At 42.7% G+C, this 26,023-nt stretch overlaps 2 protein-coding genes across 3 annotated transcripts in view; both read left to right on the top strand.

Moving 5' to 3' along the window:
* Positions 1-2,187, top strand: part of Retreg1 (reticulophagy regulator 1) — a 134,540-nt gene extending 132,353 nt beyond the window's left edge. Inside the window, exon 9 of one of the 2 annotated variants that reach the window (XM_028868174.1) lies at positions 20-2,187. In XM_028868174.1, the coding sequence (XP_028724007.1) occupies positions 20-513 (494 nt within the window). In that variant the 3' untranslated portion in view covers positions 514-2,187. The remainder of the gene's footprint in view (positions 1-19) is intronic. The other variant, XM_028868175.2, reaches the window with a different exon arrangement.
* Positions 2,188-9,300: 7,113 nt separating this feature from the next.
* On the top strand, positions 9,301-23,765 carry Znf622 (zinc finger protein 622). The gene is made up of 6 exons (XM_028868173.2): positions 9,301-10,094; positions 12,016-12,264; positions 12,379-12,541; positions 15,264-15,376; positions 22,464-22,607; positions 23,506-23,765. The coding sequence occupies exons 1-6, from the start codon at positions 9,455-9,457 to the stop codon at positions 23,631-23,633; spliced, it is 1,437 nt and encodes a 478-aa protein (XP_028724006.1). The 5' UTR covers positions 9,301-9,454; the 3' UTR covers positions 23,634-23,765.
* The last annotated feature ends 2,258 nt before the right edge of the window (positions 23,766-26,023 follow it).

The raw sequence follows: 26,023 nt of genomic DNA, 5'->3' as shown, positions 1-26,023 counted from the left end.
TCTGTTCCACATTTTACAGATCTTGACCGGCCCAGTGAGGAGGTTTTCTCTCGAGATCTTTCAGGTTTTCCATCTCTGGAAAATGGCACAGGAACAAATGATGAAGATGAGCTAAGCTTTGGCTTACCCGCTGAGCTCAAGAGAAAAAAGCAACAGTTGGATGGTGGTCACAGACCAAGCAAAGATGGGCAGTCACCAGCTGGCCTCTCCCTTCCTCTGAGCAGTGACCAAGCCCTTCACTTGATGAGCAACCTGGCTGGGGACGTCATCACAGCTGCCATGACGGCTGCTATCAAAGACCAGCTGGAAGGGGCCCAGCAGGCATTTGCTCAGGCTGCACCCACCATAGGAGAGGACACGGACACCGAGGAAGGTGATGATTTTGAACTACTTGACCAGGCAGAGCTAGATCAAATTGAAAGCGAACTGGGACTCACACAAGACCAAGACGAAGAAGCACAGCACAGTAGGAAGTCTGCAGGCTTCCTTTCAAATCTACTTGGAGGCCATTAATCTGGGAATCAGCTTGCAGCAAAGCACAGATGAACCACCCACAAATTTCAGACAAGCAGGGAAAAAACAAACAAACAAACACACACACAAAAAAAACAAAACAAAACAAAAAAATTGAATTGTAAGCTTTAATTACTTTAGATTTTTTTGTTTTCTTTCCCTTCTGTAGTGAGTTGGATATGTATCCGCTGATAATGATAGACTGACATTTCTGATAGCTATTTTTATGTAATAAGCATGGAAATGAACTTTATAGTTACATATATACATACTGTGGAGTCATAAGTGAATAAGGGTTGTTTTTAAAGAGAAGAGGAAAAAAACCAAAACCCATCAAACTTAAGATATTTCTCTAAGTATTCTTTTTCTTTATAATTTTCAAGCATGCAGAGATGTATCATAACTTGCTGAAAAGTAACAATTGTGAACAAATGTTGTATCAGCTCCCATATTGCTCATACTTGGAAGTAGTTTTTCAAACCTTGTTAGATTTTAATGAAAAAGGGGAAAATTATTGAAATGTTTGTAGTTGAAGGGCTTGGGAAATGCTATCAAAATTAATTTTCTAAGAAAAACTTTAAAAATAGTACTACCTATAGCCTGAAATATTTCCATGGTTTTTCTACAGCTGTAGACTTAGGCTTTACTTGTAAAGCGGCATGCGCCGCCACTGATGGCCACATCTAACCTCGAAAAGCAGCGGTACGGACCCACAGGAAGCAGCAGTTATCTATCCCACAACAATGCTCTGGTTTCCTTCCTTTTTTTGGTCCCGTTTGCAATGGGGAGTTTGTGCAGGTCGCTTTTGCACACTCAGATGTAACTAAAACCTGATGTTTTTATATTGTCTTGCAGTCTTCTAAGATTGTGGAACTAGCTACTGGTGTGTCCTCTGAGTGGTGTGGTCATTGGTAATAAAAATGAGTGTTTTTCTTTTTAGTTTGCAGGCGCAGAGGAGAGGAACTTGCTTGAACTTTAAAGTTCATTGCTTTGCCACTGCAGTCTCAATCTGTAATCTGTTTCTTGCTGGGGAGCTAGAATCCGTTTTTTTCTTTAAACTTTCTTTGGGTCACCTTTACATAGCCAAATTTGCCTTACAGTGGAAACCAAGATAGTTGTGTTTTTGTGAAACAATCTTTTTGTAGTACTGAGGGACCATGTCAGCAACTATCTTAAATCTTCAGTTATAGCTGGCATTTCTGCACGGACACACAAGACCCTTAGCAAGGAAGGGTAATCCAAGGCTATAGAAGAAACCTGTGTTCTCTTTTGGTTTCATCCTTTATTTCTAAAGACTAATTAATTACAAGCAACTTGAAATTTTAATGTACCATCTCTTATTTATTGTTTCTTTCTGAGGTATTAAAATATCTAGACTGAATTTTGCCAAATGTAAAAGGGAGAGAAGTTACTGAAGACTTTGAATACTTGCTTTTTTTGATTGATGTTCTAGGCTTGTGTCCTTAGTGCCTCACGGCTGTGTTTGGTGTCCTTTATTGATACAAAGTGAGCCTGTGCCTTCATTCTCTTGCCCATTTTGGTACCAATGTAAATTTGTGTTAGAAAATCTTGGAACTGTGTGAGTCTTGGAAGTCTATATCTGAATTCTATTCAATACATTTGCTGGATGTGAAAAAATACAGCCACATATTTATAAAATAGTTGTTACCAGTATTCCTTTTTATGTGTGTTTCTTTATTTAGAAAATGTTCTTGGTCATCATATTAAAAAACAACAAAGGTCGCTCAATTTCCTCACTAAGGAAAGAAGCAAGAATTATAATAATCGATAATCAAAGAATGTTTTAAGTCACTAGACAAGATTACAAGATAAACTAAAAAGTGATGAATAGTGATGGTATGAATAAAAAGAAATCCAGTCTAAAATATGACTAGATACAAATTAAAAGTTGGTAGGGGAAAATTAGTCACCATTATGGGGGAGTACCACAAAGGACACTGTAGTCACATGCTTTCAGTATGACTTGTACACGAATCGGTGTTTATCAAGTTACACAGTGCAATAAGAAAACTCCGCTCAGACTTTGATTTCAAATGTAGGATGTTGAAGTGTATGTGTGCTTTCTGTGGGAACAGTGTTTCTAAATTAGGGTACAGTAGCAAATAAACCTTAAGAGTGATCTAGTGTAGTAGGGAACTCCATATCCATTGCCATGAGAGCTTATACAAACTGCAGTATTTTTTCACTATGTAAACAACTGGATAAAGAATGGCTTGTGAGATCCAGTGAAACGTAGTTATTAAAATGTGAGCTATTTTAATAACAAAGGAGTTACGGAAAAACTTTTCTCATTTCCTGAAGAAAGGGCGGAGGAAAAAAACGATACAGTGGGAACAGCACATGCTGATCATGTGTTTTGGTAAGAATCAATAAAACACTGCTCAGGAGCCTGAAGTCTGAGGTGGAAGGTTACCCGGGCTTGTACAGTCTCCTTCTAAAACACTTTGCTTTTTACTACACTAAAAACTTCAAAAAGGACTAAATCCTTTGTCTACACATAGTCTACATTCATAGACTATGGGGAAAACAAACTGTTATAGAAGTCTTATAATCAGGAAATATCCTCATATTTAGGTATTATGGAGAGACTTGTTGGGGGAGGGTTATTTTTTTGTTGCCCAGTTTGGTCTTGAACTCATGGCAGTCTTACTGACTCAACCTCCTGAGTGCTGGAATTAAGGCACTTATTTAATATGCGTACTTGGTCAAATAAGTCCAACTTTCTCCTTTCTGAGAAATGTTAGCATGCTACTGTTTCTAAACTGGAAGTACATACACATTTAAGAAAAATATCTTTGATTGTAGTTGTGTGTTTACACTCCAGCTTTATTAGTGGCAGGCAGTTACCCAGGATCTCTTCAGAAGCTGTTGTCACAGATCATGGAAGCCCCAGAACTGTATCAGAGCACACCACCCCTCAGTTTGCACTGCAGCATTTGGGTTAGAATGTGTTGTAGAAAGCTGTCTCCGAAGGCCAGCAGTCATCATAGTCATCAGAACAGCTGTGAAAACTCACAGGCAGCCCTCAAGAGGAGGGGATGGGAGGGTCATCAGATTGTCACCCTAGATCTTAACCACTTCCTCCTAAGCCTTCCTGCCAGATTGTGCCCTGACTATGTATGTGGTCTCATGAGGTGCTAGCCGGCACAGTGAGGAAGGCTAACTGAAGTGTGTGTGGGGGGGCACTCTATCTATGCAGCTTGGACAAGTCATCATGCAGGCAGATCTGAGACTTTTTGGTGGCATGGCTGCTTTGGGGTCACCCACACTCCTGTAAGTAACTCTTCCTATGCACTATAAGTAAACCCAGTAGACTTGCTGGTTTGCCAAGCTAGACTTGGGCAGAATTGTACTTTTGGTCTGTCATCTGTCTCTGTCTGGAGTGATTAGATATTTGTTTCCATTTCCCCAGAAAATGTCAGCATATCTGGTTTCGATGTTGACATGGTCCTAAGACACAAAGTCCAAGTCTTATGATTATCCTCAAGGTACAGCCTCTTAGCCTTTCACTTGGGCATATTTTGAGAAAAAGCTTCTTGAAACACATTTAAGTGGGATCAACATGGCATAAAACCAAGACATTGATTTTTTTTTCTCCCTACATACTATCTAAGCTATCATTTTATATCTTACAGGCAATTACAACTACCTGTTTATAAGAAAACTGAAATTCTCTTAATGGGTCTTGCAGGTGTTACAGCTCCAGAGGGAAAGGTACCCTGATTGTTGGAAGTCAGGCTATACCTGCAAATGTTAACAGCTCTGGAGGGAAAGGTATCCTGGCTTGTTGGGAAGTCAGGCTATACCTGAAGCTGGATTCTGGTGGGGGACAGTCTCCCCGCAGGATCTGGCAATTCTGTCCTTCTCTGAGAGCCTACAGCTGGTCTCTGTACTGCTCCCCTAAGGACGTTTCCCAGAAGAGGAGTCCATTGCTTCTCTGCTCCACCCTGCAAAGACAGTTTCCTGGCAGAGATTTTGCTCCTTTCTGGTGAAAGAAGGTCTTCACCCAAAACTCTTTCAAAAAGAGATTTATTTGGGAAGGAGGAATCCAGGAGAGTGGCTGCCTCTGCCAGGGTGGAGAAGGGCAGCTGCCAGCTGAACAGGCACAGGGCTCATCCAGGGGCAGCGTTTTTCCAGGGAGATTTTCATGGAGGTAGTTGGTCAGATTTCAATCCCCTCAAGCTTGGACAAGCTTAGCTTGGCTAGATTTCATGCTCAGGGATTGGTTGGTTTCATGATCAGCTGGTCAGGGGCAGATTTGGCTCTGGTTTCAGGGCCAGAGTGTGTTTCTTTCACTGGCTCTGGTTTCAGGGTCAGGGTGGGTTTCTTTCACTGGCTCTGGTTTCAGGGTCAGGGTGGGTTTCTTTCACTGGCTCTGGTTTCAGGGTCAGGGTGGGTTTCTTTCACTGGCTCTGGTTTCAGGGTCTGGGTGGTTTTCTTTGGCTGGACATTCTACCCTACAGGTCTAGTGCTGTGATGGCCTTATAGTTCAATAAGTGCCTGTGAAATAAATGGATGGAAAATATTGTGAAAATGTACATCACTTCACTTGTCTTTGTGGACCATGTGTAAGGTTCTACACTAGTTATTTGTAATGGTTCTAACATTACTGGCTGCGGAACTCTGGTAAGGTCACCTAACAACTTTGTACCTGTTTTCCCTGTAGACAAAATAAAGATAAAAATAGCACCTCATCACAGGATGCTATAAGAACTGTTTCTAAAAGGCAGGATTGGCCAACTAGGACCCATACAGCAAATCTAGGCTGCTACCTATTGATATATGGGCTTTATACTAAAAATAATTTAACTCTTTAAGACAGAGTCTCATTCTTTAGCTCAGGTGGGCCTTGAGTGAATGGCAATCTGCCTGCCTCAGCCTCCTACGGGCTGAGATTTTGGGCCTAGGCCATCATGTCCACCTGTATTTAAATTTTTGAATCTGTAAATAAACTTTTATTAGAATACAGTTGTACTTTTTCACTTATATATTATGATTGGTTGCTTTTATTTTATTGCAGCAAACACAAAAGGCCCGAATAGATTAGACAGGATTTACTACAAAACCTAACCTTTCTTCATGTTCCTTTATGAGCAATATGGTAACCCCTGATCTAAGATACAGGAAACACTAGGTAACAGTATCATGTTTAATCTTCAAGTCCCCACATTTAATGGATAACTTATTCTGTTTCCTCTTGCTATAACCGAACTCCTGAGGCTGGGAAGTTTATAAAGAAATATATTTAGTTCTCAGTTCTAGAGGTCCAAGAGTATGGAGCTGACATCTCCTGAGCTGCTGCTGCTGGCTAAGACGCTGTACCACATGTGGAAGAAAAGGAGTGAAAGTGGATGTGTGTGGACAATAGGTGTCACATGGTGACCGTGAGACCGACCAACTTTCACCAGGCGACTCGTGTAGTCAACAATCTTGTTCCAGCTACTTGACACAATCACGAATCCACCCGTGAAGGTGAAGCTCCCATGACTTAATTACCTCTTAAACGTTCCACTGCCTCCCAACACTGTTACACTGGGGAATAGTGTTCTAGCACATGAATCTTTAAGGGACACACCATATCTAAATAATAGCAAGCATAATTAAGAATATCCTCACAAGGAGTGGTAAGTAAACTAAGGTCACATTGTTAGCAGAGGAAAAACCACATTAACTACAAAGCTTTGTCTTTGAAGTTCACTATAATATTAATGGGCGTAGCAATGTTATTTCAAGATAAAAGGTAAAGTCTATTGAGAAGCCAAGGATGCTGAAAAGGATCATGAAAATAAACAGGAGCATGTAGACAAAAGTCTAAACTGTCTTATTAAATAAGAAACACGCTTACCACTCACAGCTGTCCTTCCCCTGAGAAAGAAACCTTCTTCCTGTGTCCTGTCTTTTTATTGCCTTTCTGTTCTACCTTCTCATTGGCTTTAAACCCAACCACATGATTTCCTCGTCACTGCCTGTCTGTACAGACCTCCAGGTCTCTATGGTTGGTACTGAGATTAAAGGTTCGGTCACCACTTAGCTGTGTCCTTGAACACACAGACTCTGCCTGCCATGTGATTGGATTTAGGGCATGTGCTACCACCGCCAGACTTCTGCTAAATGGATTGCTTTTAGCTCTAATCCCCAGGCAACACAACTTTATTAACATAAAAATAAAATCATATTTCAGCACAAATAAAATATCACCATAGGAGCAAGCAGAGATGAAAAGATATGAAGTAAATACAGCATTAATATATGCTTTTCCTTATATAGCTATCTTCTGCATTTCAGGGAATCTTGAAAATACACGTATTTTGCTCACTTCAGTTGATGACCAATACTAGCTATATTTCTCAAAATGGGATCTGCCTAGAAAGCTCAGTTTTCACAATTATTTTTTATATAATTTCAAAATAAAAACTTTCTGGAACAAAAGTCATTGGATTTAACTTGTGCACTTCAAAATTGTAGATTTAAGAATACTAAATAGTTTCTGTCTTGGTATTGTTCTAGTGTTGGATATTCAACAATGAAAGGGCAGCCTGTTTGCATGGAATTTATACTCAAGATGGCTAACATGATGTGTGACTGGCCCTTTCCAGAATTGTAAGGTTTCCAGAATTGTAAGGTTTCCACAGATGCAGGACTTCCTTGATAAGCCGGGGAGAAACAACAAATGTTAGTGGTAGCCAGTCTCTCAAAGTAATCCACAAAGTCCCCTTGTCCCTACTCCCATTATCCATGCTCTGATCAACAGTGCCCTTAAGAACATTAAATGAGCTGACCTGCATTCAGCATATTGGAGAAATACTTAGTCAAGGCTAGACCATGAGAGGCATTGTGGCTCTACTCTTTTTTTTTAAGGGAAGCTAATTGCGACCCTGTGAAGACAAATAGTTCTATGGAGAGATTCAATTGATAAAGAATCCAAATCTCTTTCATTAGCCATGCAAGTCATTTCTGATGAGACTCCTCTAGCCATGGTAAAATACGAAAACCTTCAGGTGACTTCAGCCTTGGCCACAGGTTCACCATGAACTCATGAGAGACTAAGAACCACCTCACTCAGCCACATTTGATGCTTGCCTTAGAGAAACTGAGATGATATTATGATGCTAAATTCTAGAGTAATTCAATACAGTGCAATAGATTACTAAACAGAGATAAAGAGGAAAGCAATGCCTAGCAAGGACTTAAGAAATAGGGTGCAAGCACCATTTTTTACAAAAGGGCCTAGAAAGGCCTCATAAAAGCTGTGGTGGTTTGAAAGAAAATAGTCCCTTGGAGGGCGGTGGTGGCGCATGCCTTTGATCCCAGCACTTGGGAGGCAGAGGCAGGCAGTTCTCTGTGAGTTCGAGGCTAGACTGGTCTACTGAGCGAGTTCCAGGACAGGATCCAAGGCTGCACAGAGAAACCCTGTCTTGAAAAAACAAAACTAGGGGAAAAAAAGGCAAGAAAGTGACGCCCCCCCCCCTCCATGGGAGGTGGCACTATTAGGAGGTGTGGCCTTGTTGGAGTATGTGTGGTCTTATTGGAATAGGTGTGGTCTTGTTGGAGGAAGTGTGTCACTCCTATGACCTGATGTAGAACACTCAGCTACTTTTCCAGCACCAGGTCTGCCTGCACACAACCACGCCGCACCATAATACACTAAACATCTGAAAATGCAGCCACTCCAATTAAATGTTTTTCCTTTATAAGAGTTGCTGTGGACATGGTGTCTCTTAATAGCAATAAAGCCCTAAGACAAAGGCATTTGGGCAAAGACCTAAAAAGGGAGCAAATTGGCAGAAAAATGTTCAGGCTGAATAGCAAAGGATTTCTAACACAATACCAAAAACGTACTTACTTAACCTGTTAGAACAATTGCTATCATGATTGAAGCAGGGTGAGTTAAGGTACAGGGAAAGAACAGAGGTTGAGTTAGGGATGAGTTAGAGCTTCTGAGAATGCTTGGTTTGAATTTTATTTAAAAGCAAGAGAGCCACTTGATGATTCTGAGTAAAACACGATGTAACCTGAGTAAGAATAAGCTCTGTTGGCAGCTTCCACAACATTCTGATCTGGTTGAGCTAGGCAGTGCAGATGAATCCATAACGCCTCTCCGATTCCTGTCTTCCTATGAAACATTGCCTCATACATATGAGGTTATATAGGCAAGCTGAGCACATGAAATGGGGCAATACCGAACTGATATGAATTGTTGCTGTTATACACACGGGATCTCCAAAATTTAGTACTAACGAAAGAGCGTAACACGGCTCACAAACTCTTTTAGCTTTTAGATGCTGAAATAGTATTTCGATCATTTAAAAGGAGTTTCACATAGTTTTCCTTTGTGGGTGGTTACTTGGATTTCCATTTCCACACGTGGCTCGGATTACATTTGTGGCTCGGGTCTGGACTGCACGGTTTCTGGCCACCCTTGAGCTCCCACTCCGGAAGTGCAGGAGGCAGTCCTGAGGGCATCCGCCTCCAGTGAGAGCCGCCGCAGGAGACTTCTCCGGAGACTTCCCAGAACCCAAAGCCGTCCCCGGCGCCCACGCCCTCCCCGCTCTCCCACAGCTGTCACTTTTAACCACGTCACAACACAGCGGCTACCCAGCGCTACTCACAACCCGGAGGCAGCGTCCGTCCGCCAGGAAACACCTCGGATTGACAGGGCGGACCCAGCATCCCCGGGATAAGCAACCAAGTCCCACCCTCTTCCGGGGGCGTGGCGCGAGAAAAGAGCCGGGACTTCCGGCCCGCCTGTCCGCATTTCCCTGGGCCGGCGGGAGGTTCCGTCCGTGAGGTTCCGGAAGCCGGAAGCCCGTGTGGCATTCCGGGGCGGTAGGCGAGGCGGTGTCGGCGGATCCCGGGAGAGACGCGGCCGCCGGTCCGTAGGTTCCCCGTGAGGCCGTCTCTCCCTCCAGGCCCCCGCGCCATGGCGACGTACACCTGCATCACCTGCAGGGTGGCGTTTCTGGACGCGGAGCTGCAGCGGGCGCACTACAAGACCGACTGGCACCGCTACAATCTGCGGCGCAAGGTGGCCAGCATGGCCCCGGTGACGGCCGAGGGCTTCCAGGAGCGGGTGCGGGCGCAGCGGGCGGTGGCGGAGGAGGAGAGCAAGGGCACGGCCACCTACTGCACCGTGTGCAGTAAGAAGTTCGCCACGTTCAACGCCTACGAGAACCACCTCAAGTCCCGGCGGCACGTGGAGCTGGAGAAGAAGGCGGTGCGGGCCGTGAGCCGGCAAGTGGAGATGCTCAACGAGAAGAACCTGGAGAAGGGGCTGGGCGTGGACGGCGTGGACAAGGACGCCATGAACGCGGCCATCCAGCAGGCGATCAAGGCCCAGCCGTCCACGTCTCCCAAGAAAGTGCCCTCGGTGCCCACGGAGGAGTCCCGGAGGGCGCCGGGCGCGGGCGCGGGCGCCGGCGCGAGCAGACGGGGCCCCCAGGAGCGAGACCCGACCGAGAAGCCGCCCCGGCTCCAGTGGTTCGAGCAGCGGGCGAAGAAGTTAGCGAAGCAGCAGTGGGAGGAGAGTGAGGAGGAGGACGAGGAAGACGAGGAGGAGGAAGGTAATGCCCCGTCCGGGTTGGGGTGACGCACCGGGTCCCTGGAAGCTTGCCGATTGAGGTTGAGGGCTGCATCCGTTTTAGGGGTGTTGCCCTTCTAGGGATTGAACTGAGCCCCGCGCAGGTCAGGGAGGCACGCCCACCTAAGCCCTGCCGGTCCTTTCTACTTGGTTTTTAAGCTCTGTGACAGGGTCTCACTGTTTCCCAGGCTGGCCTTGACTTTACTTTTTTCTTTTTCTTTTTCTTTTCTTTTCTTATTTTCGAGACAAGGTTTCTCTGTGTAGTTTTGGTACCTGTCCGTGACTTTCTAACCCGGAACCGCAGCCCTCGTGGGAACTGGGCGGGATTACAGGCCTATGGCATCCTGCCTGGATTTAAGGTTTTTAATCTGATTTATCTCTTTTAAATATTTCGGAAGATGGGTTGTAGGCCTCCATTTTTATTTTTTATTTTATTTTTCTTTTTTTTGTTTTTTGAGACAGTGTTTCTCTTTGTAGTTTTGGTGTCTGGCCTGGATCTCGCCCTGTGGACCAGGCTGGTCTTGAACTCACAGAGATCTGCCTGCCTCTGCCTCCCAAGTGCTGGGATTAAATACGTGCGCCGCCACCACCACCTGGCTCAAGTTGAGCTTTAAATTGTTTTTATTCCTGTGAAGTCTTCCTTCTGTGTTCTGAAGCAAATATAACATGTATTGGTTGTATAAAATGATGGGTTTCATTAGGACATTTTGGAATGATGAGACAAAGGGGTTTAAATGGCTCACTCCTCTGCAGCTCCACAGGAAACTTTCTGTCTGCTTCTCTGTGTGGATTCAGGGCCTAGAACATTGACTGAAAAAAAAAATAAAAGGATACAGGTACTTTGTAAATGAGTGAAATATGCCCCTTTCGATTGGATGAGGAGTGTTCACACCAGTGAGCACACACAGAGAAAGACATGCCGTTGGCACACTGCTGCAGGATTTGTAATCCTAGTGGCTTCTTAGGATTTTGGATTTAGCTTAGTTGATTTAAAGCTTAGTTGATTAAAACCATTTAACCTAGTTGATTCAAACTGAGTGAGGGGCTCAGACTGCCTGCAAGCCTGAAATGTGGGGCCTCCAGGCAGCAGCCAAGGCTCTTTATGAAGTGTTTATTCCTTTACCCCCACAGCATGTTAATACTGAAAGTGTTGTGTTCATGTTCACTCTGTTTATGCTTCTATAACAAAATATCTCGTCTGGTCATTTATAAACAACACGAACTTACTTTGCCACAGTCGTGGAGGTCGGGATGTCATGAATCTAGCTGCTGGCAGCTTGACTGTCTGGTGAGGGCCTGTTCCGTGGACTGGGTATTTTTCTCAGACTTTCCTTACATGATGGAAAAGGTTGTGTACTCATGGACGACGAGCAAAAGGCAAAATAAAAAAAAAGAGGAGGTTAGCAAGTTCACTCAAGTCCTTTCCTTGGGATATCAATCCATTCATGAGGGCTCCTAGAGGTCCTACCTGTCACATTGGTTATTAAGTTGAACTTGGAAGGACACATACACTCAAACTCGAGCAGTTCATATAACACACCTGCACATACTGTAATATACGGTAAAGTACTCCTGTGAGGTGGAAATGGTAGACACTGTTGTTCAACCAGACCGGAATCCGTTTAACTCTGTGTCCAGTGCTGGCCTAGGTACTGTGAGGCATAGGAAGGAAGTTAGAGACTACTTCAAGGAGCTTACCATGTGCTGGAAAAGAAAGATGAAAGTTTCTTATCATTCAAACGTGTCTGAGGGTAAATAAATAGCTAAAATTGAGGTCTTGAAGAAGAATCTGACTTAGGGGGCAGGCAGGATTATAATGTGTTGGGAAGCATAGTGATGTCTTCGATTGTGCCTTTACTATATTTTTAAAAGTAAATTTGTTTTTCAAAACTTCTGACTTGAAGATTGGGAAGATATTGATTCTGATGATGGATTGGAATGTGAGAACCCTGGAGTGGAGGACCAGGATGCAGAAGATGCAGAAGCTGGGGAGAGCCCACCGCAGGGTGCCATCCCAATAACAGACTGCTTATTTTGTTCCCATCACTCAAGCTCCCTTGTGAAGAATGTGGCTCATATGACTAAGATCCACAGCTTCTTTATTCCTGATATAGAATATCTTTCAGATCTGAAAGGACTGATTAAATATTTGGGTGAGTACAATCACTCTGCTTTTGATGAAGAAATGTTTTTCAGTTTGTGAGAATGAGATTCAACCTGACTTTGGAAGATTGATTTCATATTTTTCCCTTATATTTTATGACCAGGAGAGAAAATTGGTGTTGGCAAGGTTTGCTTGTGGTGCAATGAGAAAGGGAAATCCTTCTACTCCACAGAAGCTGTGCAGGCACACATGAATGACAAAAGCCACTGTAAGCTCTTCACAGATGGTGACGCTGCTTTGGAGTTTGCAGACTTCTATGACTTCAGGTGAGACTGGAGTTTGTGAAGTGTTTTGAGGTCATGTGTGTACTGAAGTGATAGTGTGCGGTATCTGCTGTCCTTCTGAAGATGGGCTCATCATGCAGTGAGCTGTGATATCAGACTCAGCTTTGCTAGATATATTCTCAGTCCATATTACACATATCTATGCTAACAAGCTCACATCTAGAAAAGGAAAGAGCCCAAAGTGAGGGAGACTGATTTGGTTTTGTTCTTTGTGGTTAAGTAGTCAGAACTTTAATTTTATTAATTATCTTGTGAATAGACATACAAACATTAGGTTTCACATTTTGGGTTCCTTGAGAGACTCTGAATCCAAAACTGTCTACTAAGGAAATGGAACTGCTTGATACTTTGTGCCAAAGCCTGGCATTTGGTAGTGAGATTATTTCATAGATAGTTCAACTCTACATCAAGCGTGCTCGGTGTTCATGAATAATTAGTTTCTTTTGTGAAAATTTCTGTGATGTATTATAGTGTATGTACAGATATGTGTAAGTACCATGCCAAGCAGCCCCAGACCAAGTGATGAAGATAGTCAGAAAAATTTTAATCTTTTAGAATTTTTTGCCCCCTCTTCCTGAATTTCTAGTTTGCACTTGAAGGTGGCTGTTGGGTAGCATAATTAGAAGGTTAGAGGTGTTAGCATTATAAGACAGATTGCATTTCTGCTAGAGATGGAAAGCATCCTCCCTAAGCAATAGAAAATGTTTATCCCTCTCTAGTTTCCTACCAGACAACAGTGTGTTTGACCTTTAGACTGATTGTCTAATTGGGAGTAGGCTAAGCAAATACCGGAGGTAGATCAACTTGGTAACTGGCTTGAAAGATTGAAGTACAGATGTTCTGATTATCTGTATCTGCTCCTTGTGTATTTAGGTTCCTACTCAGGCTCATAGATTTCCCTGCCTCCTATAGGCTATGACTACCAATTTATATATCTAATGCAACTGCCTCAGCTTCAAATGTAGACACTCTCTTTACCATTCGTATTACATTCTGCTATACAACTTACCTACTCCACCTTACAGAAACGGTAATTCTGTCCTTTCCAGTGTACAAGCCAATACGTTTTCAGTCATCCTTGGTGTTTTATTTTATGCTTGCATTGATTCTTTAATCAGATCCTGTTTTGTCTACCTTGAAGTTATCTTCAGTATGACAGTGTGACTGTTTTTCACTTCCTCATTCTAGGTTACCATCCACTATCATTGATTTTTGTTGCCTGCCACATCTAACTTTTCATCCTCACCACCTCCTGTGTTATATTCTCAAAGCTACCTTGAAGGATCCTTTTATAACATGAAGTCAGATTAAATACTGCTCAGAATATTCTAAGGGCTTTCCTTCTTCCTCAAAGTAACAGCCAGAATTTAGTGGCTTACAATGTCCTAGTGATCTGACTCTAGCTATGATTTTTTTGTTTTGTTTTTTTCCTCCTAGTAGATATCAAGTATGTGGATCTCAGAGTTTTTGCACTTAGCTTTAGCTCAGAGAGTCCAATGACTTGTGTCCTCATTTCCTGAAGGACTCCAATTTGACCTTGCCATTATGACTGTCTATGATTATCTTTCATAAAAAAGCATGTTTACCTAATCATTTTTATCACTTACTATCCTCATATCCCTTACTACCATTTCACTCGATGTATATTATTGCTTATTGTCTCCTTGATAGGATGGATAGCTCCTTCTGTTACTGTTTGCCAGTGTGCTGCTCAGACTGTTGCTAGGAATCAAAGTTGATTACTGGTGTAAATGGTTCAAGAGTTTTCTGGCTGGACATGGCTCAGGAGGAAAGCACTTGGCTAGCTTGTTTACAGTCCTTAGTTTGTTCCGTAGTACTAACAAGAACAACCATCTCAGTACAGAAGAGCATTTTCTTTGTCTGAATGGTGTTTTGTGGACTTGATGTACTTTTTTAGCTTCAAAAATGATTAGTGGTATGAGCCTTTATGAAATGAATATTAAATGATTTATTCACTTTATAAAACAAAAGTTGATAATATGTTGTGGGTATAGGCAGACATTCCTGTGCTTTGCTTTTATGTGGGTGTAGAAAACTGAACTTGGGTCTGGTTGCATGGCAGGTTTTTTCCCCACTGAGCCATCTCCCCATCATGGTCTAGTTATTTTTCTCTATTTCAATTTAAATATGGAATTTTGGATATATTTAGAAACAGATTCTTCTAGAACTACACTGTCCAGTGTGATAATTACTAGGTATATCCTTATGGCTACTTTAAATAAAATAAAAGACATTAAAAATTCAGTACTTAAATGAAATAACAGATATTAAAAATTCAGTGCTTTAGTCACACTATCTGCATTTGAAAAAGTTCAGTACTTGAAAGCCTGTACATCTAAAGCTAGTATGTGAGACACATAGACATGTGTCTTCTCTGTCATCACAGAATTCTCTTGGGCTACAGTCTTCTAGATGTGTTTCTGTTGTGACTGATTGGGCTGTAACTTCATGCATGTCCAGCTCTGTGTTCATGTCTTCTGCATTTGGTAGCCTTTCTAGAGAGAGGAAAACATCCTCTTAGGTCATTTGGTCACATTTGTTGCAGAGAAATTCCAACAGTAGTTTTATCGGTCAGTCCTGTTAGTGGGCATTCCCTGGAAGCTGGTGGTAGTCTTGCCACATTTGTGAATGCAGTCTGTCTATTCAGATAAGTCTATTTAGCAGTGCTATTTTACTGTTACAGGAGTAGCTACCCAGATTACAAGGAGGGGCAGGACCCTAGTGAGATTGAGGCGTTATTCTCCGAAAAGATCTTGGAATGTGATGATGAAACCATGGAGCTGATACTTCCTTCTGGTAAGTGTATTTGTCAAAAAGAGATAGCTTAATGCCAGTGTGTGGTGGAAGAAACACGTCTTCTTCAGTTACCTGTTGAACCGAGGGAAAAGAACATGAACCTTAGTAATTTTTATGTTCTCTTTAAAACTGTAAACTTTAGCCGGGTGGTAGTGGTGCATGCCTTTAATCCCAGCACTCGGGAGGCAGAGGCACGCAGATCTCTATGAGTTCAAGGCCAACCTGGGCTGCAGAGTGAGTTCCAGGAAAGGCGCAAAGGTACACAGAGAAACCCTGTCTGAAAAACCAAAAAAAAAAAAAAAAAAACACCTGTAAACTTTAAAAGTAGCTGATTCATTAAAACGGGGTTATTGTTTTTCCTTGTTTCTTTTCAGGTTTAGGATATTTTGACTAGGTATTTCCTTAATATTTTTTAAGTGAAGACTGATAGATCCCTCATTCTCTCCCTCTCTCCCTTCTGTGTATATGTATGTATGCCTTTTTCCTTGTGTCTGGTCTATCTGTGTAGACATACACGTGTAGGGGTCAGTGTTGGGTATCTTCCTGAGCTGCTCTCCTCCTCACTGTTTGGTAGTTTCTCGCTGAACCTATAGCTCACCAATCTGGCTAGACTGGCCAGTGAGTTGCGGGGATCCACCCCTCCAACTCTGGGTTACAGATGTGTGCCAACATCAGCTTTTTACCAGGGTTCTGGGTGTCTGAAGTCAGGTTCTAGTGCTTGCATGGCAAGCACTTTCCCAGCTGAGCCATCTCCCTAGGCATCCTCTCGCCTCTTCCTGATAGTTCTCTCTTTGAACGGATTCCTCTGGTGTCCGTGTCCGTGCACAGCTCAGGCTCCTGTTATTTACCTTGCATGGCTGTGACCAAAACTCCGGCTTAAACAAAGGATTTATCTTGGTTCATGGATTCAGAAGATTCAGACCATGGTCATTTCGCCAAGTGCATTTTGGTAAAATATAATGGCTGTGGGACCGTGCGGTAGAGGAAACTGTACCTCATGGCAGATAAGGAGGCAAAAGGAGTAGGGATAAAATAGCCCCCAGGGAGCTATCTCCGGTGATCTGCTTCTATCAACTAGGTCCGACCACTTTAAGTTTCCGGTTTCTTCACTTGGGGATCAACTTGAACGTACTGGAAGTCTCTCATATTCACACAGTAGCAGGCTTCCAGAGTAGTTTGTCATGTTGATATTTGAGTTACAATACCTGGGTTGCCTGTCTCCAGTAGTTGGAGAAGAGGCATGGAGGATGGATTCTGCCTTCTCCCTTGGAAAATAGGACTCATTGTAGGAATTTATCCCAGGATAGAGAAGATGAAGAAGTCATGAATCTGAGAAGCACCCACTGTTATTTCCTGTATAGGAAGGAAGAATGTGCAGCTAATTGGTGAGACTGGAGGGAGCTACAGAGGGCACGGGACAAGAAGGGAATACAGAGATGACAGTAAATACTAACAGATGCCTGGTGTTTACTGCATACATAGCACATTCAGGCTTTGCGGCAGCCCGTGAATTAGATTCTCTTCCTTTCGTCTGGCATATGAAGCTGGCATGTTCAAGCAGCTTATCCAGGACCTCACACCAAGCCTTTCTCCACTTCATACACTGTGTGGGGAGTTTTGCAAGTAATAGTACAGCAGTATGGCACCCTCCTTGCCAGTGAAGGTGTCTGATGAAGCATTACATGTGTTGAAAGTCTTGCTTTCCTAATTTGCTGTGTCTAAAGCTGCAAAACACATCTAATATCACTGTGTAGTACAGAGAGCTGTTATTAACTCAGAATAATCTTGAATGCCTAGAGCAGAGAGAAAGCCTTGAGGATGAAATTCTTAGATGGTACGGAAGTTTTATTGTAATGTATTGTAGCCTATACAGTATACAGTGGTTGGGGCTCGTAGGAGCTCATGGACTCCGGACTGCCAGGGAGCCTGCATGGGACCACCTAGGCCCTCGGCACGCGTGTGACAGTTGTGTATAGCTTGTGGGGCTCCAGCAGTGGGATCAGGGCCTGTCCCTGGCGCCTGAGCTGGCTTTTGGGAACCTGTTCCCCATGCTGTCCTGCCTCGCCCAGCCTTGATGCAGGGGGAGGAGCTTGGTCCTGCCTCAACTTGGTGTGCCATGCTTCGTTGATGTCCATGGGAGGACTGCCCATTTCTGACCAGAGAGCTGGAGGAGGAATGGAGGTGGGGGAGCAGAGGAAACGGGAGGGGAAACCACAGTCGGAATGTAAGATAAATGAAAAAATTTAATTAATAAAAAAAAAATGCAGCAGTAAAAGGGTGAATATAATCACAAAAACATCCTTTAGCTTTTATGGAATGAGAAATTCTGCCAGTCCTCTGTGTCCATGGTTTCTGTACCTGCAGAATTAGCCAATTGAGAATTGAAGGTGTTTGGAGAAATAATGTTGTCATGTCCTGGTTATTCTAGAAACAGTATAGTATAACTATATTTATTAAATGCTAGAATTGAGAGCAGTCCACAACAATACAGCGTATAGGAGAATGTGGGTATCTGAGAGTGAATTCTGGAGCCAGTGTCCTTACAAGTACCAGGAGCGATGCAGATGTTTACATGAATACTGTCCCTGTTCTGCTTAAGGTGATTCTGACAAAGTAGTGTCGGACATGTGGAACACTATAATGTTTACTTCATTTTTTTTTCTACTTTAGCACATTATATTGCACAAACATTAGTAACAGGCATATCCTATTTGGGAATCATGCTCTATTTGGGAGAAGTTTTCATCTGGACTTGACATTTTTGAAAATTGGTGAGGGATATTTAATTAGGTGGGAAACACGGTGAAGCCCCAAATGGGTGTCTGTTTAGGAAACTACTTCTCCCATTCACATAATTGAGCAATTCCTAAATGTCTTTTGAATATTTTTCTTCTGAGGCATTTGTCTGTATGGTCATTTCTTCTGACCATCATCTATCTGGTTTCTCTACAACCACCAGCACCTTCTTTCTAAACTATGAGTGTATTTTCTTTACCCTCTGTGGTTCCTCACTGGGAGCCGCTGCCTTCATGGTATGTGAGAGCGTCTTGTGGTCCTCCTTGCCACACACTCATTTCCTCTGGGTGTCTGAGTGCTGCCTCTGGTACTCTACTCCCCCATAAGACTCATCTTGTTTCCCCAGGGAGATTACCCCGACCCTCTCCTGCTCCAGAGTACCTGTGTGTCTGTCTGGTAGTTCCCTTTCCCCCTTTGTAATTGTTGTCTTGCCTGTCTCTCCGCCCTCTTTCCCTTTGAAAAACGTGCATGTAGTTTAAGTGAATGCATATCCATTTTACCTATCTGTGAGATACAATGTGGCATTTCAGTACGTGCATATACTGTATAATGATTCTGCCAAGGTGACTAGAATATTTATCTTCTCATACATAATTATTCTTTGTGTTGGGAACACTAAAATCCTCCCTGTTGGCTCCTTTGAAATAATTGTCCTCCATCACTGTACCTACAGACAAGGCTATCAAACAGTAGATGGAAGTGATCTCCCACTACTTGGGAGAACAGACTGCCCTTCCTCTTTCATCTTAGTACGGGGACTCAAAAGGACACATAAAAATGGTAAATATTTGTTGACTCAGGATGGAAGTGACTTTCAAAGGGAAGGCAAGCTTGGTCCCTTGGGCCGATAGTAGGAAAACAGTGAGAGGAAAGGGAAGGAAAAAGTGAGCAGAGGAGGCTTGCAGGAACTTCAAGTCATACTTGATTTTTGCTTTACAGGTTTGTAAGAACTCAGAAAATAGAGATCTCTGAACAAGCATTATATAAAAGGGTAGTGGCAGCATGTGGATCAGCTACTCACTTCTGGACAAATGACCTCAGAAATCTCTGGATGTGCTCACTTGTGTTTCTGGATTAGCATGGGTGTTAGTGTAAAGCCATGGGAAGGATCATACACCTAAGAGTTGCTTTCAACTGGCTTCCAAAGTGTCAATTGTACCTGAAGTGTAGAGAGATACTCAGATTGTTAGGGAGTAAAATCAGCAGCTAGATAGATGGTTCCAAAGACAATGAAAAAAATACCCAGTAGAGGGCGCTCTGAGCTTTTTTCTGGAAGGTTGTGGCTTGGCTCAGTTCCCTTGCATTTCCTTCATTACTCTTCAGTTCATATGGAGGAAATTGGTGTGAAAGATACATTGATCTATTTGCCAACGGACCAGATGAAACTGGTGTTGTATCCATGAGAAATGCACAATTAATTTTAGGAAATTAGAGTTGGAGATACTCCAGTATCTTAATATCAGTGGCATTGGCTGTTCAGCAGGAATGGACAGTTTCATAAGCAGTTACCTGATGAAAGCAAATGGACAGAAGTTTCATAAGCAGATTACAGTTGTTATTGGGCAGTCAAGGTGTTCTGAAGCTAATCTGTTCTTCCAAGGGCCTTCAGGTTGAGTAGCTCTTAGCACTTTATGTGGTGTTAATGCCTAGTTCTCCCTGTAACTGACGGCAAGAGTGGCTCACTTCTCTTCTGCCAGCTCTCAGGAGCTGTGAGACGTATTTGCAGATGTTGCTTACAAATATGCGTATTTATTTACGTTATACTAATTACCATTTTAGTATTTACTCATTTAGGAGTAAACATCCTTGCAAATCTGGATCACCTGACCTAGCATTGTAATTTCGAAATCCCAGTAAACAGTGCTGAGATTTTTCTGAGAGGACATTCATTTAGCTGTGAGTCTTTTCCCATTAGATTCACCTCACATGGCCATTCAGTGATGTTTTTCTGAGTGGAGGATGCACAGGTGCAAACCAAGGTCTTGCCATAAGAATGCCTAAAGCATCAAGCGGCTGGTTTCAGAGAGATACCTTCTATCCATTCATCCTGGTGTCTGCAGACATGAGATTAGATTGGAAGGATCTTTTTTTTTTGTGTGTGTGTGTGTGTCATCACCTGGTCTGATCACAAACATCACCTCTGGGTGGCAGGAAATAGTGTCCAAGTATTAATGCCAGGTACAGGGACTCAAAATAACTTGACATGTTTTCTTTTCATGTTAGTCCAGACATAGATTCAAACAGCAGATCTATAGCCTTCTAAAGCTTATGTGATAGACTCTTCATGCTTGTTTATTTGTCAGTGGTTTTATTTATGTGAATTGAAACTATGCTAGGAGCTGCACACAGGATTTTACCCATCCGTGTAAGTTTATTTTCAGTGGGAATGGCTATTTCATGCCTGTATATATGTTAAATAGCCTATGTTTCGGTTTGGAAAGTTATTTGACTGCTTATGTCCTAATTAATATTCTTCTAAAAACAGAGCTTGCTTTTATTAGTAAATCCACAGGTGATGTGGATGCCACTGGCCTAGGGATCAGTCTTTCATGGTAGTTAGGGTGATCACCTTTTGAAAATCATTCCTCTGATGGCGCCTAGAGTTAGCCATCTCTGAAGCTTACCTTATTTCTTAGTTTCTCTGCTCTGAAGCAATATGAGTTGGTTAATTTCCCTATTAATGGTCAGAAAGCAATAGTTTAGGCTTTGTGTGCCATTCTGTCTCTAGTAGTTGTTCAGGTCTGCTTTATAGCACAAAGGCTGCTAGAGGCGTGGATGAATGGGACTGTGTTCCATGAAAACTTACAGACTGGTGAGATAGATGTGGACCTCAAGAAGGAATTTGTTAATTCTTGATCATATCAGACGTACCTCACTCTTAAATAGGAACTTCAAATTGTTCCTCTAGTCAATAACTTTAACTTACGTTGGGAATTTATCAGTGTAATTATAGAAGTTCCAGACTTTACATGGCCAATACCTTTCTCCCTTAGTTTCCTAATTTGACATGTATGTTCTCTTTTCTTTGTTTTAAAATTTTGTTTATTATTGTGTGTGGGTGGGGACGTGTGTGTGTGCATGTGCCATGGTGCATATGGGAAGGCCAGAGGACAACTCGTTGGGTTGGTTTTTCTATATCCACTTCAATGTGGTTTCTGGGGATTGAACTCAGGCTGCTGGGTCAGCACAGCATGCACCTGTACCTGCTGAACCAGCTCACTGGCCCTCTTTTCTTTTTGCTGAATATATTTGTATTAAGACGAATCCTAATTGGTCTTAATAGTAAAAACCCAGAGCCAGATACAGGGTAAATGCTGAAAGATTAGTAAAGGAATCGGCCACTAGAGAGACTTACCTCTGCCGAATCCTCAGTCTAAAAGGGCCAAGCTCCTGTCTCCACCTTACCTTATCACTTCCTCTCTCTGCCCAGCCATATCACTTCCTGTTTCTTCCTCCCAAGACATGGGATTAAAGGTGTGTGCCACCCCTGCTTGGCCTCTAGTGGATAGCTCCACACACAAACAAAGGCAAGCTTTATTAAAGCACAAACAAAATATCGCCCCATGTTGATGGGAGGTCTGTGCAATGGTAAATATATATGTATTGTAATGATATCAAAATACTTTGGAAATTAAAATTAAGAATTCATTTCTCAAAGCTTGATTGATTTATACTGTTTCACTTGATTTCTTTAAATAATCACAGGCTTTGAAGAGAATTTGGCTTAATCATTTTTGAGGTAATCAAGTTGTTTCCATCATTTAGGAAGGAGCATCTCAGTTTGTCAATATGGCTAGATGACTGTGCTGTGTTGGTGGTGTGCCCATGAATTTTAATGTGTTCAATAGCGTCTCTGCCCCTCAGCCACTAGATGTCAGTAGCACTCCAGCTGTACGGCTGTAACAATAAAGATCTCTACAGCGAGTATCAGATGTCCCTTGGGGTAAAATTCTCTCCTGTTGGAGGACCCCTGGAATAGAAAACTGAACCAGAGAGAAGATGGTTTCATTTTTGTCCAGCTCTGATGATGGCTTATAGACCTAATGTCAGGGCTATTCCCTGCTTGATCTTCTTTCCCTTAGGAATTTTTAGTCTCCATCTCTCTCTATTTTTTTTAATGTTGGTCTATTTTCTCTAGTAGAGAAACACTGTCCTGATTACATCTGTTTTCCTACTCGGTTTCCTAAAGCTTTGATGCCCTTGAAGGTCTTATGGGAAGCCTTTGGCTTACAGCTCTGACTTGAAAGAACTGTCCGATTCAGTATTTGAATGTTGCTCTTTTGAAAAACAGGTGCCAGAGTGGGTCATCGCTCCCTGATGAGATACTACAAACAACGATTTGGCTTGCCAAGAGCTGTGACGGTTGCTAGAAACCAGAAGGCTGTGGGCAGGGTGCTGCAGCAATACCGAGCCCTGGGGTGGACAGGCAGCACAGGTACATGGATGTTTACTTACATCTGTGGGTTTCATGGGCTTGGGGCGCTTGTTATCACGTGTGTTGTACTGGGTCTTCTCCAAGGGAGGTTGACTTTTTAGCTCTGGGGCTTCCATTACCACATGATACTTAGGGCAGTAAGTCCAAGACGTGTTCTTAAATACTTAGTTTTCCTGGCTTGGTAAGGAAAACACTTGTTATACATCGTGTTTTTACTTAGAAATCATTACAAGCGGAACTTACCTGGAGGTGACACGGAAATGAAATAGTGTCTTAGTGGTTAATGCTTGAGCTGTGGAGTCTAACGTGTAGTCACCTGTTATACACTTTTATACCATGAACAGTGTTAAATTTCAGTTTCTGTTTGTTTATACAAAGGGTATAATTAGTAGGACCCACGTTGGAGTTGAGAGACGTGACTGTCATAATGCATGTGTGACATAGTGCACATACTACAGGTTTGTCATCGTCCCTCTTGGGCCGTTTTTCCCAATAGAAGTAGATTGAAATGAGTACAGCTGACAGCTGAAGTTATTAAGCTTTGAAACCACAGTGTGCTATTACTTAACTCTCATAATGTGCTGTACAGAGTTGTCTTCTTGCTCTTCTGGGAAATAACAGTCCAAGTGGAGGTGGTGAAGAGAAGTCAGGCTTTCTGCTGCCCTGCAAAGCTCTGGTGTCTAAAAACACTGCAAACACCACTGTTTACAAAGTTCTGATGCACAGTTCTGGGATGCTCGTAGACCTGAGGGCCATTGCTTAGAACCCCCACATTGGCATCTGTCTTTATGAGAACCCCACTTAACCTAAGCCAACTTTGGAAGTTCTCTACAAAGATTTGACTTCCTCTGACAACATGTATGAGACCCTTGCCTCATCTCTTATCCTCCCACCACAGGAGCAGCTCTCATGCGTGAGCGGGACATGCAGTATGTCCAAAGGATGAAGTCGAAATGGATGCTGAAGACGGGAATGAAGAACAATGCCACTAAGCAGATGCACTTTAGGGCCCAAGTGCGATTCTGAGAGGCTGTGATTGAGAGATGTATCTCACTGCACTTCCCTCCATGTCTGAGGACCAGCGAAGCCAGATTGCGAATGGGTCTTTTGCTGCTACGTCATTTGTTCTGATCTAATAAAGTCAGAATCATGTTCGTCTTCAGATGTCATTTTTGAGCAGGGTTTTAAGCTTTTAAGTGGGGACGTGTTTGTTGGGCTCCAGGACCTACATTACTGCCTCACAGTTGCTTTATTGCCTCAGCTTTCAAATGCTTTCTGGCTGTCAGCATAATGTGGGAAACGTAAGTGATTTGCCTGCTCCAAAATTAGTGGGAATTTCAGAGTAACTCACCACACCATGTCACGGGGACCTGAGTCAGGGACTTTAAGGCTTACATGGGAGCAAAACTGAAGGTCACTCATAAATGTGTTTGGCTTAGGAAGTAGTCAGTCTCTGGGCATGTCGATGAAATGCAGGAAAGGAGAGAACATGTGAAGGGCTTGTAGGTTTTTAATTTCTAAGTAAGAATGAAGAGGGCCAGCTTTTATGTAGCTTGTAGGACTGCCTCACAGTTAAATGTATGCAGCTTTAGTTTAGGTCCCTCAGGAGAAGGCTCTAATGATACATCGTCAGGGAAGCTAAGCTCAGTATCCGTTGAGCTACTTTTGTGACTTTGGAAAGGTGATAGAATTTTTAACCTGTAAAGTGTTTTGGGTTGTTCTTTTAATCTTCTTATCTCACAAGTTGTGAGGGCTCAATAAGCCAGTGAAAGCACCCATTTATTCCATAGTAGGCTTCCTAGCAGTAGGTTAAAGTATAAAGTCTTCTTCACTGTAAAGAGTACCATGCCAAGGCCAAGGTCCTAGCTAGCACAGAATTCTGATGCAGTGACTTACGGATACCAGTGTGCTGCAGTTGTCGGGACCTTTTGCTAAATGACCTGCCAGTCTGGTTTATTTTTAAACTTTGGGTACAGAATTGAATTATATGTTCCTCAGGATACAATTTCATTATCATTTAAATAGAGAAAGGAACTCTCTGGTGTGAATTTTGTTCCTCCATGTCTTCTAGTGTCCTCCCCACAGAAGTACTAAGTCTCTTGACATCTCTGACATGTACTGAAATCTGTACCTTTGTAGTGTATTTCAGGTGGTGTGTTTTTAGTTTACACCCCACTGAATCCGTGTACTATGTTAGACCTCTTCTTGCTGTGTTTTCATTCAGTGTGTGTCAGGTGTCTAGCTCAGTACCTGGTGTTCTACCATGTTGTACTTCCTTCCTTCCGCTAAGCTGATAACTCGGTTGTCTCTAACTCACCAATACCGTATCACAACTGGTAGCTTGTACCTCCGGCTTGTACTTGGGTTTATATACACACCTTTTTTGGTCATCTTTTCTTCTTCCTCCTTGCTTCTTTCTTCTTCCTTCTCTTCCTCCCCCTCCTTTTCTTCTGCTTCTTACCACTGGGGTAGGAGACAATAGTTTTGGTGTTGACTAACCTCTCAAATACCAACACTACCTCTTTTTTTTTTTTTTACTTTTATTTTTTTTATTAGCTATTCTTTTCATCCACCAGGAGAGGCTTTGTTCTGATTTTGGACTTACAGTGTAACCTAGTGTCTCACTTCTGTCCACATAATTTTATAAAACTTAATTTATATATTTGCCTATTTGGCTTCTGTGGAGGCTTTCTTGCTGGGATTAATCCCAGGACCAGATATGGCCCTACTGGGTTGGCTTATGTGGCTTTACCTAGAGACATCAAGACTGGATCACAACTGAGATCCAGTTTATTCCTCAACTTGCATGTTGCAGAGGCACATGGTGGCCTGGTTTTCACTGCTCATCTCCAGAGTAGACTTTGCTGTGTTCTTCCTGCATTCACTTCCATAAGTTTGTTTACTGAGTTTTTTGGTTCTCCATTGTAAGGTGTAGAATTACTGCTGTTTCATAGACTCAGAGAAGTTCAGTAACATTTTAAAGGAGACAATAGATAGAAACCTGAGGTAATTTCTTGCTCAAGTTCCCTAATACCGCTGCATAGTTGGTCCCAGCTAGGCCCTGTTTCCCCAGCCTTCACAACCACAGATTGTAATGGTGTGAATGAATTTCGCCAATGGTGTACACAGAGGGTGGTATAGTTAATTGCAGATTAACCCTGGGATAAGATGCTTTGCTAGGTTCTGCCCTTTTTTCTCCGTAAGCTGGAAATGAAGTGTACCGAGTCATCCATACAGATAAGGATGATGCTGGAGGGGTGGCAGAGCAACAATATGAATGGAACTGTGGGTCTCCAAGTGATGGAATAAAGCTGCGTTGTCGGGGTTAACCTGAGAGGAAGTGAAGCCATAATGCTGTGAAGTTTCAATTAGTAGCCTAATACATACTCTAAGAGTAAGTCCCCGAGTGCTGCTAA

Source organism: Peromyscus leucopus, chromosome 11 (assembly GCF_004664715.2).
Source record: "Peromyscus leucopus breed LL Stock chromosome 11, UCI_PerLeu_2.1, whole genome shotgun sequence".
Lineage (NCBI taxonomy): Eukaryota > Metazoa > Chordata > Mammalia > Rodentia > Cricetidae > Peromyscus > Peromyscus leucopus.
The sequence above is the reverse complement of the archived record's forward strand: the minus strand, read 5'-3'. Positions and strand labels throughout refer to the sequence as shown.

What these genes read in the sequence shown, in the direction of transcription:
- Znf622 (XM_028868173.2), top strand. Translation starts at nt 9,455, where the DNA reads ATGGCGACGTACACCTGCATCACCTGCAGGGTGGCGTTTCTGGACGCG. An exon ending in GCAGACTTCTATGACTTCAG is followed by an intron (nt 12,542 to 15,263) that starts GTGAGACTGGAG and finishes TTACTGTTACAG; the next exon opens with GAGTAGCTACCCAGATTACA. An exon ending in GGGGTGGACAGGCAGCACAG is followed by an intron (nt 22,608 to 23,505) that starts GTACATGGATGT and finishes CTCCCACCACAG; the next exon opens with GAGCAGCTCTCATGCGTGAG.